Source organism: Corythoichthys intestinalis, chromosome 16 (genome assembly GCF_030265065.1).
Source record: "Corythoichthys intestinalis isolate RoL2023-P3 chromosome 16, ASM3026506v1, whole genome shotgun sequence".
NCBI classification, from domain to species: Eukaryota; Metazoa; Chordata; class Actinopteri; order Syngnathiformes; family Syngnathidae; genus Corythoichthys; species Corythoichthys intestinalis.
The window spans coordinates 21,922,029-21,938,338 of record NC_080410.1 but is presented as its reverse complement, the minus strand read 5'-3'; the positions used below and the strand labels follow the sequence as shown (position 1 = coordinate 21,938,338).

Genomic DNA, 16,310 nt, shown 5'->3' with positions numbered 1-16,310 from the left:
CCTGCCTGCCGCTTTCGCTTTGCTGACGTCATTGCTGCATGAATTCCGATTCGGGAGACTTGAAAGTTCAGACCGCCTGCCACATTCTGGAAAAATGTGGCCCAGATCGGATTTAGACCACATACGAAATTGACCCAAATCGGATTTGAAATGGTCCAATTCTATGCGACTTGTCACGCTCACACCGTCAAGTTAATGCTTCACTTGAGTCAGAAAAACACGAAAAAATCTGATTCGTGCATTAAGACCTGCAGTATGAACCTGGCCTAAGTGTCAAACAACATTAAACAGAGGTAAAACAGTCTCATTTCTTCAGCAATGTAGCGGACTACACTTTCCGTGGGGGAACGCCATTTTGCGGGATCTCGTTTGATTTGTCAAATCAAGCAATTACCTCTGTAATTGTCGATTGACGTGACGAGGAAGGCTCCACTTGTGCAGTTTTCTTAGCAAGCAGTGAAAACTAAAGAGGGTGATAGTGTTTCCTATTAGTATGTAGATTTGTTGTGTTGGCCCTCTTTGTTGAAACAACCTCCAAACACATTTTGCAGACTGGTTCATCCTTTTTGGTTGCCTCGCCATTTTCATTTGGTTTAAAATCAAAATATTCCCACACCGGGGCTGCGGTATTTGGCTTGGAAATCAGCATTTTCAGTCCATTTTCGTTTTCCTCATTCTGCTCGCTCATTGCTGTGCGCTGACAGTGCACACGACCATTGAATGACGGTCACGCAAACTCAAATGTATAAAACGAACATACCCAGAAGTCAATTAAACAGAGTGAATCCTTGTCACAGCATATTGCGCTGTTGGTAACAAGGAAGTTGAACTTTTAACAGCACGTCCGCGGCACATCTGCCGTACGCACGCGCAGGCACATACGCAAGCACGTGAGGCGATAAATCGCAGTGGGAAAATTACCGCCTTCATTTCCATTTAGCGTGCGATAAATAGAATTATTGCATAACGCGACAGGCTTAAGTATATAGATTTTTTTGTGCGAGTTGCACTAATTTCCACACTGTAGTCCAAAAACACCTCAATTAAGCAACCCACGCCAACCCCCCACACATATTTCACATAATGGATGGGATGATAGAGTGACATGTTGACCTCTGAACTTCACCCTCAAGCAGACAGGTCAGGTCGGCGTGCTCTTAATTGAATGTCTCGGCCAAATATTGATCGTACGCACTCATCAATGTCGCTCACGTCCACGGTGGAGACAGCGAGGTCAGTTTGGTGGGTTTGGGACATGAAACTTAACCAGTTTGTTTGTCTGTGTGGAGGACTGCATTTCAAAATAAAACATACTGTAGCAAATGAAAACATACAGCTTCTCAATAAACGTTTTATCTTGTTGGGTGTCTGTCAAAAACTACCGCATTTTCCAGACTATAAGTCGCACTTTCCTTCATAGTTTGGCTGGGCCTGTGATTTATACTCAGGTGTGACTATCAGTATACAGTATAAGTCAATGTACAGAATATTTGTCAAGGTCAGTTTTTTGGCCAATTATAGACCTATCTCTAATTTACCATTTCTCTCCAAAGTCCTTGAAAGAGTGGTAATCAAACAGCTCTGTCAGCACCAACAGGACAATAGTTTATTTGAACATTTCCAGTCTGGCTTTCGAGCTCATCATAGCACTGAAACTGCATTAGTCAAAGTAACTACTGTTACTAGCCGCTGACGTTGGATTAGTCTCGATCCTGGTTCTGTTGGACCTGAGTGCAGCCTTTGACACAATCAGCCATAATATCTTATTGCAAAGACTAGAATGTGACATAGGCGTTAGAGGAGCAGCCCTCTGCTGGCTTAAATCATATTTATCTAATAGGTACCAGTTTGTCAATGTAAACCAGCAATCATCACCGTACTCTAGAGTTAGTTATGGTGTGCCGCAAGGATCGGTCCTCGGGCCCATCTTGTTTACGCTGTATATGCTTCCTCTAGGTAATATCATTAGAAAACATAGCATTAACTTTCATTGTTACGCTGACGACACACAACTGTATTTATCAATTAAACCTGAGCAGATCAGGCAAGTGGACAAACTAAGCACCTGCGTCAGAGATATAAATACCTGGATGAGCACTAACTATCTTCTACTTAATCCTGAAAAGACAGAGGTCCTTATAATGGGCCCGAAAAGTGTGAGAGACTCTTTAGCTGCCCAGATAGTCACTCTGGACAATGTAAGTGTAGCCTCCAGCACCACAGTTAAAAACCTACGAGTTTTATTCGACCCCGACTTATCGTTTAAAGCTCACATTAAACAAACCTGCAGAACGGCCTTCTTTCACCTGCGCAACATAGCCAAAATTAGAAATATTTCATCTAAAAGCGATGCAGAAAAATTAATTCACGCGTTCGTTACATCGAGATTGGATTACTGTAACTCCCTACTTGCAGCTTGTCCTAAAAGTTCTCTAAAAGGTCTTCAGCTTGTCCAAAACGCAGCAGCAAGACTTTTAACAGGAACCAGTAGAAGAGAGCACATCGCCCCTGTGCTCCAGTCCCTTCACTGGCTTCCAGTCGAGTTTAGAATTTCAATTTAAAATCCTCCTTCTTACATTTAAGACCATTAATGGGTTGAGGCCATTTTATCTCACTGATGCTTTGGTTCCATACCGCCCCAACAGAACACTCCGCTCTCAGAATGCAGGTCTACTAGTAGTTCCCAGGGTTTCTAGAAGTACTGTCGGAGCTAGAGCCTTTAGCCACCAAGCCCGTTTTATGGAATCAGCTTCCAGCTAATATTAAAGAAGCCGAGACAGTCTGCACATTTAAGATGACATTCAAAACGTTCCTATTCAACAAAGCTTATGGTCAGGCTAGTTGAAGTCGGAGTAGACTCAAAGTTTAGTCTAAGCTGCACTAGAAGCTATAAAGCTGGGGGAAGTACAGCCTCTGAGTTCTATCTTCTTTTTCTCACTCTACCTACCACTTATCTTACTTTATTTCTACAGGGTGACCCAAAAAGATGCGTACCCATGAAAATTTCAATTGTGACTTTGATTAAAAAGCTATTTATTTCAAATTACAACCACACATTATTCAGTTTATGGAAGACCATTCACCAGAGTTTCAGCTATTTCTGTCAATTTTTAGTCAATTTATGGCTTTCCCAAGATGTGTTCCAAATGTCCACCATTCCGTTGCAAGCAAACCTGTACTCGTCTGACAAAGTTGTCAATCACTTTTACACACTCCTCTTTCGGGATGGCTCTTATTTTTGCTGTGATGGCAGTTTTCAGTTCCTCAATTGTTTGTGGATTTCCCTGGTATACATTGTCTTTGAAGAGCCATCCCGAAAGAGGAGTGTGTAAAAGTGATTGACAACTTTGTCAGACGAGTACAGGTTTGCTTGCAACGGAATGGTGGACATTTGGAACACATCTTGGGAAAGCCATAAATTGACTAAAAATTGACAGAAATAGCTGAAACTCTGGTGAATGGTCTTCCATAAACTGAATAATGTGTGGTTGTAATTTGAAATAAATAGCTTTTTAATCAAAGTCACAATTGAAATTTTCATGGGTACGCATCTTTTTGGGTCACCCTGTATTTTCCAATGTTATTATCTAGTTGTCTAGTTTCTTCATCACTAGTCACCCGGTGTCCCCTTTCGGGGGAGGGGCTATTTTTCAGCTGCAGCCTCCTGACTGTCCGGACCCCTGGCTGGATGGACGTCCTCGTTGCTACCCCCGTCTCATCTGGCTAGATGGACCTCTTCTTGCTCCTTTACTCCACTGCATCTTTACGGACTGTAACTTCGCCTGCTAATTCCCATTAGCGGTCCTGGGGCTTCCAGTCTATCCGTCCTGGGAGTGGATCTCTCCTGGCTGTGGTACTCCCCAAGGTTTCTCATTTTCTCCCGAAGACTCTGGAGTTTTTGGAGTTTTTCCTTGCCGACATTGAGGGTCTAAGGATTGGGGATACCCAGGACTTGAATTTATTTATTCATCTTTGTTGCTTCATTTGCTGTTTCTGATTGTGTATCATATTGCCTTTGCAAAGCCCTTTGAAACAACGTTGTTGTGATTCAGGGCTATACAAATAAAATTGAAAATTGAATGAATTGTAGTGTAGCTAAAAGGTACCCCAACTTTTCGCCAGCTGCTGAAGAAGCTCCCCCATATGGAGTGGGTGTAAAACTGCAAGGTTTCACTAGCAGCAGGTTATTTATAACCGTCTCGCTCGAGATGCATGGCCTCGGCGCCTGATTAGTCTCTCCTCCTCTCTTCTCACTTCCCTGCTCGCACTCTATCATCTTGTAGGCAGAATAATTGTGTTTAGCCACCATCCTGAGATCGCAGTGATTATCCAGATGTCGGCGACACCATATTCCTTATGGCTGTGGCGCATACTGTATGTACAGATGGCCTGATAATTGCCGGAACACGACGAGGAACGCGTTGCTTTTTAATCACATTCAGGTTTTTTTTTTTTTCTTCTGCCTGGTGTTCGCTACTTGCTCTATCAGACACATCTCCCCAATGTTGGAGGCCAACAGTTTCAACTCATTGGCTGCTAGGGTTGTAAATAAAAAATGTCATGACAATAGATACGATATTGATACCTACGATATTACAAAGTCCGTCACGATTCAATTTTGATTTGTTTCAAGGGCCTCTGATGGATTGATATGATATATGCAAATTTAATGAAAGTTACAATTCACTTAAAGCAACACTATGTAACTTTTCAACCTTTATAAAATATTTTCATAACATTTGTCATAATATGTCGACTGACATCTACTTGAATTACACCTCTTTTATATCTTGAGGGGGTCCGTATCGCTTTCACCGGCACTAATTACAGTGTTGTTAATCATACTTTTAAAAAATAATTAATTACAGTTACAAATTACTTCTCCCAAAAAGTAATTGAGTTAGTAACTCAGTTACCTGAATGTAAGAGTAATTTGTTACTTGGCAAAGAAACTGGTGTTACTTTTCATGGGTTTTTTTTTTTTTTTTTTTTCATTCTAAAAAAAATCATAGGTTACACTATGTGAAATTCAAAGGGTTTTTGGGACAATTGGCCCTAGCCCAGTTCTTTACCCTAAACTTAACTACACACAGGGGTATTGCGGATATTGCAATAACTAGATAGTAACCTTTGCGATGTTTTGAAGTCATTTAAAGTTGTGAATCAACCATTAGAGTTATTGAAATTGCTCCCGTTATTGCATTAGTTCCATTCTGTCTACTTTCGACATGTAGAAGTTTTAAAACTGTTTCATCATTTAAAGATAGATTCAAGTCAAGATTTTGCCGATTTCGGAGTATTTTAGATAAAAAGTTACTTAGGTTGCTAGGAAAGTTCTCTACAACAGATCCATCCTGAGAAGTCTACTGCTTTAAGATGGCTGCTGTTTACTAATGCCGGCGAGTCTATCATTTCACATCTAGTTTTCTATACATGCGCTAACGCCGCTGTGTCTGTCATTTCACATCTAGTTCTATATACATGTGACATCTACCGTAGCATCATGTGGGCTTAGTTTGTAGGCCATCAGCTACAGTCAGGTTTTATTGGAGCCACCTAGGCTAGCATCGCGTTTGAAACGGCGTCACAACTCCCTTGCCTCCTCCCCACTACCGCTCTGCTCTCTCTTCTCCGTGAGTCCGTGTCTCTCAGACTTTCCTCGCGTCATTCAACCAACGTAATAACGCATAGTACCGCACGCCTTTACATCCTCAGTAACAGTAATGGCATTGCCAAATTGAGAGAAATAATTAATTAGATTACTCACAACTAAAAAAAATAATGCCGTTAGTAATGCCGTTATACTCTAACGCCGTTATTAACAACACTGACTAATTAACTTTGAGGAGGGTGGTGTAAATGGCGTGTGGGTCTGTGAATTGCGGGCACTTCCGTTTTTGCATTTATTTTGAAAGGCACCGCGCACAACCCCATGCTCCCGTCTTTTTCTTAATGAGGAAATCTAGCACACCTGTCTGTAAACCTGTCCACACGCTGCACTGTCTAAGAAGCAGCACAGCCACATCGTAGGTGAGTCCACAAATAAATCGCAAGGGTTATTATTACTGCGGGAATTTATGTTTATATTAGTTTGGCTTGTATTTGTGTAAAGACTGTAGTGTGGAGAGGTTGTATTGGTCCGATTGAAGATAGCACGCTTGGAAAGCAGATGGAGGTAGGAGAAATGAAAATGTTTATTGTTGGTTTTGTGAATTGTATTTTAATGCCACACCATTGTTACGTTTGAATTTTTGTAGTTTTCACGGTGTCAACTAAAGAACAAAAAATGACTGAAAATAAAGTTAAAGAACACCCGTCGAAGCCCTCTGCGTGTCGCATCATTCCGAGCGGTCAGCTACAGTGAAAACTCCTCGGCGGCGACCAGCGCATGTTTCCCGGCTGCAACGGATTGCCATTTCTGTGGAGGCCCGGACGCCCTACTACCTTAAATTCATCGATCGTCCAACAACAAGCCAACTAAACTAACTCCACTCCCATCGGCATCTTGCGCAGGGAAGAGCGCATTCAAGGTAATCTACGGACACAGACACATGACACAGAGCGACAAGGAGCAAAGAGGAGGGACATACGCACCCAATCTGGCAGTGGAATTGAAGATCCAGCCATGACAGCTCGCATTAGATGACGTCAAAGTAATTTGTGGCGTAAATCAAACAACTTTGGGGCGATTGGTTCAAATGTTTATGGTATAATATTACATGACATGTCTGTTTATAAAAGGAAAAACGGTTGAAGCTCTATAGCTATTAATGTCTATTTAGGGATTTCCATTAATGGCATTTTTTGATTGTCACTGTGTATGCTGAAATTCTATTTGAAGGTCCATAAGTTTTAAATGCTTGACAAAGTGTTACTCTGTGGTGTAAAATAACTGCAGCTTATAAGTATAGTTTCAAGCGTGGGACAATAAAAGGTTTCAAGTAAATAAGACAGTCAGATAAAAAAAAAAAAAAAAAAAAAAAAATTAAAATGTCACTTCAACCCGAGAAAACAGACAATCCCATAGACATGCCACTCAGGTCTAGCTCACGTGAGAGAAAATTAACAGAAAAGGGCCAAGAGATGCAGAAGCAAATGGCTAAAAAACATGCAAAAATATTTCATAAAGCTTATAACTCTTGGAAATTGACGGCGAGGGATGTAAGGACACAATTAAAGACCCTCTGCTCAGCAGAAGAACTCAACAAATCAAAGCAAGATGTTGAAATGAAGCACAATGCTGTAAGAGAGCAATATGAACCTATTTTAAGGAACAGTAACACCACACCTGAAATTGTCAACAAAATGGACGCCTGTGTTACTTTAACGAAGGAAATAAGTAATCTAATAGTTAACCGCCTTGAAACTGTTGACGAAGATTATAATGATCAACTTGAGAAAGAGCGAGTCAGAGCAGCTTTAAATAAAAATGAATATGGCTCAGTTTTTGGGTACACCATAACGGAAACTACAAGTTCATCTGAAACAACAAGTGATCATTCTGGGTCAAGCAGCACTCAAAGCAGCAGAGTAGAGGCCAAAGCAGAGTTAGCCGCTAGGATTGAACGATCCAAGTCCATGGAAGAAATTCAAGCACAGCAAGCCCATGTCCACAAACTGGAAAGTGAATGGAAGCTTAAAGAAGCAAAAATGATGTCGGAAATGAAACTAAGGGAAGTTGAAACGCAGCAGCAGCTAGAGCAGGAGAGGGCCAAACTGCAGCAGTTACAAGCAAAAAAGGAGGTCGCTATTGCAGCAGCTCGTGTGAGAGCATATGATGGTTTTGATGGCTATGAGAATCGCAACGAAGGAATCAATGACAGAATTAACCCTGTATGTCACAGACGACTTAAAACTGAGCCTTCATTGAATCCAGGTGCAGCACCGTTTCAACCTCGCCAAGCATCGTTTGACAATACGACGCAAGAGGAAAGTAGCCTAGCACAAGCAATTGCTAGTTCTTTGAGTATGAATCGGTTACCAGTGCCTGAACCCACCATGTTTAGTGGCGATCCTTTAAAATTTACAGATTGGAAAATGTCGTTCATGACTCTCATTGACAGAAAGCCCCTCCCTGCAAGCGAAAAAATGTTTTATTTAAAAAATTATCTTATTGGAGAGGCGCGCAGAGCTGTGGAAGGTTTCTTTTACCGAGATTCCGAAAATGCTTATAACGGAGCTTGGAAAGTTCTACAAGACAGATATGGAAATCCGTTTATTGTACAAAAAGCGTTCCGTGATAAGCTCTTAAAATGGCCAAAGATAAACACTAATGACCCACGAGCACTACAAGAGTTCTCTGACTTCCTCCAAAGCTGTGTTGAAGCAATGCCACACGTCAGTGGTCTAGCTATTCTTAACGATTGTGAAGAAAATCAAAGGTTGCTCAAAAAACTACCTGAATGGATTGTTAGAAAGTGGAGTCGAATTGTGGTCGATGAACTCGACACAACAGGCAACTTTCCAGACTTCGCATGCTTCACTGAGTTCCTAAGTAAAGAAGCGAGAATCTCTTGTAATCCCATTACTTCTCAACTGTTGACAAATTTCAGAACTATAGATGACAGGAACCTAAAGAGAGCTAAAGCCTTCAATACAAACACACAACCAAGAGATCTTGCACACGAAAGCCAAGTAGCAATTAGCAGTAAACCCAAATGGCCTTGTTTTGTGTGTAAAAATGAGACACATGTCATCACAAAATGTCCCACCTTTGCAGCTAAGAGCATTGAGGATAAAAGAGCCTTTATACATGAAAACAGACTCTGTTTTGGATGCTTGAGAAAGGGTCACATGACCAAGGATTGTAAAAGACGACACACCTGTAGCACCTGCAATCGACGTCACCCAACCTGTTTGCATGAGGACCGAAGGCAAGAACTGGTGGAAGCACGAACTAGTAACTCTGCTGCCACAGAAGGACATGAAAGTCAAGTGCCACACCATGCTGTGTCACACATATCAACACAACATACGTCTGCCACCTCAAGTATTGTACCAGTTTTTGTGTCATCAGTTCAAGAACCACACAGAGAAGTACTCACATATGCAATGCTGGACACACAAAGTGATTCAACATTTGTTTTAGAAGATGTGCTCGACAAATTAAGTGTAAACGTCCAACCAGTAAACTTGAAACTTAGTACCATGACCGCAATTGACACAATTATACCCAGCAAGTGCGTTCATGGTCTACAAATACGAGGACTCAATTCTGAGATCCTCATTCAAATACAAAAAGCCTATAGTCGTGACTTCATCCCAGTAGACAAATCTTATATTCCAACAAAGGAGACAGCATTGCTTTGGCCTCATCTCAAAACTTTGGCATGCAAGATGCCACCTCTTCAAGACTGTGATATAGGGCTCTTAATCGGATACGACTGTCCTACAGCACTGGCTCCTCGTGAAGTAATTTTAGGTGACACAAACCAGCCGTTCGCACAACGATCAGAACTAGGATGGAGTATAATAGGTTCATCAAACCCCCACCTAGACAGACAAGGAAGTCATAGCTTTGTGCACCGGCTCACAGTCAAGGAGTTGCCATGTCCAACAACGACAGATGTTATAAAGGCCCTTGAAGCAGACTTCAGTGAGAAAGCGTACGAGGATAGGTACATGTCACAAGAAGATGTCCAGTTTATACAGTTTCTCAGTAAAAATATTAAGCAAAATCATGACAGCCATTATGAGATGCCCCTTCCTTTCAAAGGTGACAGTTTACCTAATCTGCCAAACAACAAGAAATTAGCTATGGTTCGCTTACAGTGTCTCAAAAGAAAATTGAAGGCCGATAAACAATATTATGATCAATACAAAACATTCATGGAGGAAACTATTAACAAGGGTGATGCAGAGCCTGCCCCTACAAAATTCAAAGGTCAAACAGAGTGGTATCTGCCGCATCATGGCGTTTATCATCCTAAAAAGCCAGATAAGTTAAGAGTTGTGTTTGATGGTTCTTCAAAATTTCATGGAATTTCTTTAAACGACACACTGCTAACTGGACCTGATCTAATTAATCCCTTAGTAGGAGTGCTTTGTAGATTCAGAAAGGAAAAGGTAGCCATTATCTGTGACATCGAAAGAATGTTTTATCAATTTTCTGTCTCTCCGGAGTCAAGAAATTATTTGAAATTCCTTTGGTGGAAAGGTGGTGATCTGGAGAAGGAACCACAAGAGTACAGAATGACAGTTCATCTCTTTGGAGCCGCATCGGCTCCGGGATGTGCCAATTTTGGCCTCAAGCATCTAGCAAAACAATACAAGGATAATCATCCACGGGCATTAACATTTTTGGAGAAAAACCTTTATGTCGATGATGGTTTAGCTAGTGTGTCATCAGTGGAAGAAGCCAAGAAACTGATCACCGAGTCACAAGAGTTGTGCAAAATGGGAGGCATGCGCCTGCATAAGTTCAAGTCGAATGAAGATGTATCTCCGTCAGAACAGTGTCTCTGTGTTCAGTGGTCAATTAAAGAAGACGCTTCCAACTTTAACATATCTGCAAAGGATCAGCCTTCCACCCGCCGTGGCTGTTTGTCCGTCATCGCTTCTCTCTTCGATCAACCTGGATTCATTGCCCCATTCATTCTAACAGGAAAGCGAATCCTTCAAGAGCTTAGTCAACGCAACACTGGATGGGACAAGCCATTCTCAGAAGATATTAGACCACGGTGGGAGGAATGGAGGAATGATCTTCTCAAATTGAAACAGGTTGTGAATCGTGCTCAATTAATTAGAAATGACAATGATCCACAGACTTGGGAACTTTTAACACCAAACCATCTCATGTTGAAAGCACAAGTTTCCCTTCCTCCTCCTGGAGTATTTGTAAAGGAAGATTTATATGGGACAAAGCGGTGGAGGAGAGTCCAATATCTTATTGAACAATTGTGGAGTCGGTGGAAAAGGAAATACTTCCTTAACATATGCACAAGAAAGAAATGGCACTTACCAAAGCGCAACCTAAATGTCAATGATATTGTTATCATAAGGAACGATCACCTTTCAAGAAATCAGTGGCAATTAGGACGAGTAGTTGAGGCAGTCCAAGATGGCAATGACTTAGTTCGGCGAATCAAAGTTGGCGCACGCAAGGCGCAAGAAATTCAGAGTTCCTCCTTTAAAAAGTCCGTTATCGAGACACCAATTCAAAAACTAGTTCTTCTCATGGAGAATTGACAGTAGTTATACACGCACACCGTCGAGAAATTCTGCACAATTCATTTTACTGTTTGTTCATTGTAACAGAATTTGGTGGGAGTGTAAATGGCGTGTGGGTCTGTGAATTGCGGGCACTTCCGTTTTTGCATTTATTTTGAAAGGCACCGCGCACAACCCCATGCTCCCGTCTTTTTCTTAATGAGGAAATCTAGCACACCTGTCTGTAAACCTGTCCACACGCTGCACTGTCTAAGAAGCAGCACAGCCACATCGTAGGTGAGTCCACAAATAAATCGCAAGGGTTATTATTACTGCGGGAATTTATGTTTATATTAGTTTGGCTTGTATTTGTGTAAAGACTGTAGTGTGGAGAGGTTGTATTGGTCCGATTGAAGATAGCACGCTTGGAAAGCAGATGGAGGTAGGAGAAATGAAAATGTTTATTGTTGGTTTTGTGAATTGTATTTTAATGCCACACCATTGTTACGTTTGAATTTTTGTAGTTTTCACGGTGTCAACTAAAGAACAAAAAATGACTGAAAATAAAGTTAAAGAACACCCGTCGAAGCCCTCTGCGTGTCGCATCATTCCGAGCGGTCAGCTACAGGTGGCAGGAACCCTGACACACTTAATAAAACTACAAATGTGCTGACTGCTTTACGACATACGTCATTTCCCCCTTTCCCCATTCATTATAAAGACAGATGTCGATGTGAATGCTTTTGAGCAAAGATGGCAGAGCAACAGAAGAAACAAAAGGGGTTTGTCTGAGGAGGAAAAAGAAATCGGTGCTACCAGGATATAAAGAATAAACATTGGCCCGGCTTTCACTCGCTAGTGTGACAACGGTGATGATTTCCAGTGGGGTGGGGTGATTGGCCACTCTAAGCACACGGTGGCTAACCGTCATATGCTATTGTTTAGCCACAACTGGATTCATTACCTTATAACTATTCATCCTTCATACAGCCTCCAGAAACAGAAATGTTGCTTAATCGAACTGCAGGCGACCGTGAGACTGAGTTTTGATTCATTGATGATTTTATGACACTGTTTGGGTGTGCGCTGGTCCTCATGGGAAACGCAGTCTTCCTTAAGGCAAAACACTACCGCTTTTGTCCACCTGCGTCACTAAAATCGACCAAATTGTAAAGTGTTGCTTTAAAGCAATAAAAATTGCAGAGCAATTTTGATGTTTTGACCATTTTAACGCTGATTGAGAAACATTCTTTGTAAGACGATGGCACATCTAAAACTGAGGGTATTTAATGATGTTTTGCATTTCCGTCCATTTGATTTGACTTTTTAACTAACAGGGGTGAGAACCTGTGGGTAACTTGCGATACAAGGCTCGCGATAACGGTAATCTCACGATATGGTGATACAACAATTATCGATACATTGTCCAAGAAATCATTTTACGATATACTACACTACAAGAAATAAACAGAAAAACAAGCTCTTTTCATCCTTCTGCTGTGAATTGTTTGTCCCCTGCCATCCCTCCCACTTCAAACGGATTGGACGTCTATGGTAGACAGTGGCAACCAATGCCAGTCGTTCATTTTGGGGCAATCCACGTCATTCCCAGTGGATTTTCAGTCACTTCCTTTCCCTTTTGGGGCATTTGTGGGTCACTTCCTGATGCATGTGGGGCATTTACAGGTCACTTCCTGTTGATTTTGGGTAACTGAACAGGAAAGTGACTCGTGAATGTCCACAAATGAATAGGAAGTGACTCAAAATCAACAGGACTTAACCTGTAAATGCCCTAAAGTGAACAGGACGTGACCTGTAAATGCCCACAAAACTGAGAAGACTGGCTGTAAATGTTCTCATTTCAGTAACACTGACCCTCGTGAGGAAAAGCGGCATGGAAAATGAATGAATGAATGAATGACGACATCCAATCCAGTTAAAATGAATTGGATGTCTAGCACAAGTCTAGCCAGTGAGCTTACATAGACACTATTCTAACAGATTTTGGTAGGAACATGTTGGTTTCTTTTTATTTATTTATTTATTTATTTTTAAGTAGTGACAATTTTTAAAAATGATATATCGATTCTTGGCGGGAGCATATCGATAACCTTTTCGGCTACAAAGTATCGCGATATATCACCTTTTTCGATATGTTGTCACACCCCTATTAACCAATGTATATGTATAGATCAGTGTTTTTTTTCCAATTCTAGTTTCAATTTCATTATGATCAATTCTTTGGAAAATGATACGATATTTGCTGATTTTACAAAGAATTCCATGATTCAATTCAATAAAAACGTCTTCGATCGATATATCAATCCGGATTGATGTCACATCTTGGCCGCCGTTGACATCGACGGACGTCCAATCCATTTAGACTGGCACTGAAACAGGATCATTCACTGACAGTTCAAATGAATTAGGCAAATATACACTTAATCATTTTTTTTCCTAAATCATACATTCTTTTTGCTTCAGGGCAAGGTGATGTATTGAAGTACTGTAATCCATTTAGCAATAAATAACGAGGGATCCAAGGCCAAGATCAAAGAAAAATTCTCAAAGGAAAAAAAAAGAAATTAGAGGTAGTGCATTGTTGTCTCTATGAGTTATGGCATTTCCTTTAATAGTGGGCACAGGTGTTTATTATTTATCCAGCAGTACAAAAAAACACCAGCTGTTTATTTGAAGTAAGGCATCCATCTAAAAGGATTAATTTGTACAAATGGGCAATAACCATATCCATTGATCGTTAATGTTGCTTACTCCCTCACAGCAGATTTCATTCATTCTTGCTTAAAGAGCATATGACACGAGAAAAAAAAGTCTTAAATGGCATTATTATGTGAATTAGAATCATATTTTGAGACGATTCGACTATATACAACAATTTAGCAAAGCACAGATGACGAGAAATTAGTCTTTTAATCTGCCGGTTAGCCACGCCTACCATTATAGGGCTTTAGCGTCCCCAACAGGTGGATGACGTCAGCGGTAGACTGGGCTCATCAGGGGGCATTTTTCAGAACGAGGAAAACGCGACGAAGAGAGCGGCAAAATGTCATTGTTTCTGTCTCTTTACTTCAATATTTTTACAGGATATTCTTTTTATCCAAGTATTTTCCCCAATAGCTATATAAATGGCTTGAGAAGGACCAGTCAGCCCGTCGAGGGGGAACTATTCACAACGAGGAAAACGCGACGAAGAGAGCGGCAAAATGTCATTGTTTCTGTCTCTTTACTTCAATATTTTTACAGGATATTTTTTTTATCCAAGTATTTTCCCCAATTGCTAAATAAATGGCATGGTCATGACAAATAACAGTCTTGTGCTGAATGGAATATGAAATAATAGAAATGCATTGATTCAGGACGACATGGCAAAATTACTCCATAATGGTCAAAACTGTCGACTTCACCTTTACTGTCGCACCTCCCGAACGATATTTTATGACACCTAAATCGGACATATGTCATTTCCCTTCCCCGGCTTCAAAGAATGTAAACAAACCAGAAGGCGTGACAGCTAGCCGACATGCTAACCCGAACCGAGTGATGTTTCAAAGTCTTCCAAGCGGAAAATCACACATAACTATCCTGGAATATTTGACATGACGACCCGGTTGTCGATTTTCTTCGAGAATCGGCAAACCGCCTCGACAGTTCGTTCCCCGGAGGAGGGTGGCTGGAGTTGTTGTGCAGCTAACGTGCTGCTGCTAATGAGCATTAGGGGAGCTTTTTACATGCCTATCATTGATCAGATGAAAGTAGTCCTTCATTTAAAGGAAGTTTGTAGTGTTTACTTTGTAATCGCTGTATTCGTATTTGACATAATACAAAACAAGATGTTTACTCACTTCCTCGTAAGTCCAATGGTCCCACAGTAAATATCCACGGTGAATGGGAACCTTTTGCAACTCCAAAAAGGCGCATACGCCTCTCTCTCATACAGAATGATTTTTCTGCAGCCGTTTGGCTGACGTGATGCGAAAAAATAAACGTATTAATCCGCAAAATCAGCTGAATCCTTCGTCCTCATACACAACAGTACACTGTAGCGTGAAGAGGACGTCTTCTACCATACACGTCACAGCGCCCTCCTCCTCAATGCAAGACCGAAGCCGGAAGTCACTCATTTTCATGGCGCGGGATTCAAAAAACTAAATAAAAATAGCGATCGCTTCCACACACATCCAAGCGGTCCCTATCATTCAGGGGCATAAAATACCGTGTGTATTATGAAATAAACATGCTTTTTCGTGTCACAGGCACTAAAAGTTAGATTTGCGGTCTCCAATGTATTAAAAATATGAACTAAGTGTTTCTGAGGGCACATATTTTTTGGGATAGGCTCTTAGTACTTGTATTACACAGTCTAACTCTTCCTGACTTATTGAATCACCACATTAAAAAAAAACAACTACAACAACAACAAAAAAACATTAGATTAGTGGTAAAGGTATCAGCCAGGGTGTACTCTGAAATAGTCATGCAAGAAAAACACAAGCCTACACACAGAATAATTCAGTGTGGAAAATATTTCATCAGTGCAGCACAAAGGTGCCCAAGTCCAGTCCTCGAGAGCCCCATCCAGCTTTTTTTCCATGTCTCCCTCCCCCAACACACCTGAATCAAATAATCAGGATTGCTATCAGGATCCTGTTGAGCCTACTGATGAGCTGATCATATGATTCAAGTGGGTTAAAGGAAGGACAAATGGAAAACAAGCTGGATATGAGCTCTCGAGGAACAGATTGGGCACCCCTGGTGTAGCATCAGTCAAATGACGGTGCAAGATTTCAAACCACATGTTAGCTAGTAGTGTTACTGTAGAACAACATTAAACCAGGGGTGGAAGTGGCCCGGAACAGGCCGGAACAGCGTTCCGGCATGAAATTCGGTGCTGGAATGGGGGGAAACGATGCTTTGATCCTGAAAATATGACAGCAACTGTCAAAACCCCATGCTAATACCAACCTGCCTGGCTGCCACACAGGCATCTCCAAGAGGAAAACAATCTAGTAATGTCAGATTTGCATGCACAAGTGTTAACAACAAGCATAATAAAGTGCTTGTTTAACTTCATCCATTTTCACCGATATTTATTATGTATTTATTGCACGGAGTTCATTTGGGGGCCCTAAGCAAAATAATGT

At 41.2% G+C, this 16,310-nt stretch overlaps 1 protein-coding gene across 3 annotated transcripts; it reads left to right on the top strand.

Moving 5' to 3' along the window:
- The first annotated feature begins 5,880 nt into the window (after positions 1-5,880).
- On the top strand, positions 5,881-12,048 carry LOC130931672 (uncharacterized). Of its 3 annotated transcripts, none has more exons than XR_009067279.1 (3): positions 5,881-11,445; positions 11,528-11,590; positions 11,673-12,048. XR_009067279.1 is itself a non-coding variant. In XM_057860630.1 (3 exons), exon 3 carries the CDS (start codon positions 6,991-6,993, stop codon positions 11,185-11,187), a length of 4,197 nt encoding a protein of 1,398 aa, XP_057716613.1. In that variant the 5' UTR covers positions 5,956-6,030; positions 6,113-6,175; positions 6,258-6,990; the 3' UTR covers positions 11,188-12,048. The 3 variants fall into 3 exon arrangements, 1 of the variants encoding a protein (XP_057716613.1); XM_057860630.1 differs by having other exon boundaries at positions 5,956-6,030; positions 6,113-6,175; positions 6,258-12,048; XR_009067278.1 differs by having other exon boundaries at positions 5,881-11,590.
- Positions 12,049-16,310: the final 4,262 nt, after the last annotated feature.

Bases quoted from the DNA above. Each gene is read 5' to 3' on its own strand.
- LOC130931672 (XM_057860630.1), top strand. From the start codon at position 6,991: ATGTCACTTCAACCCGAGAAAACAGACAATCCCATAGACATGCCACTC.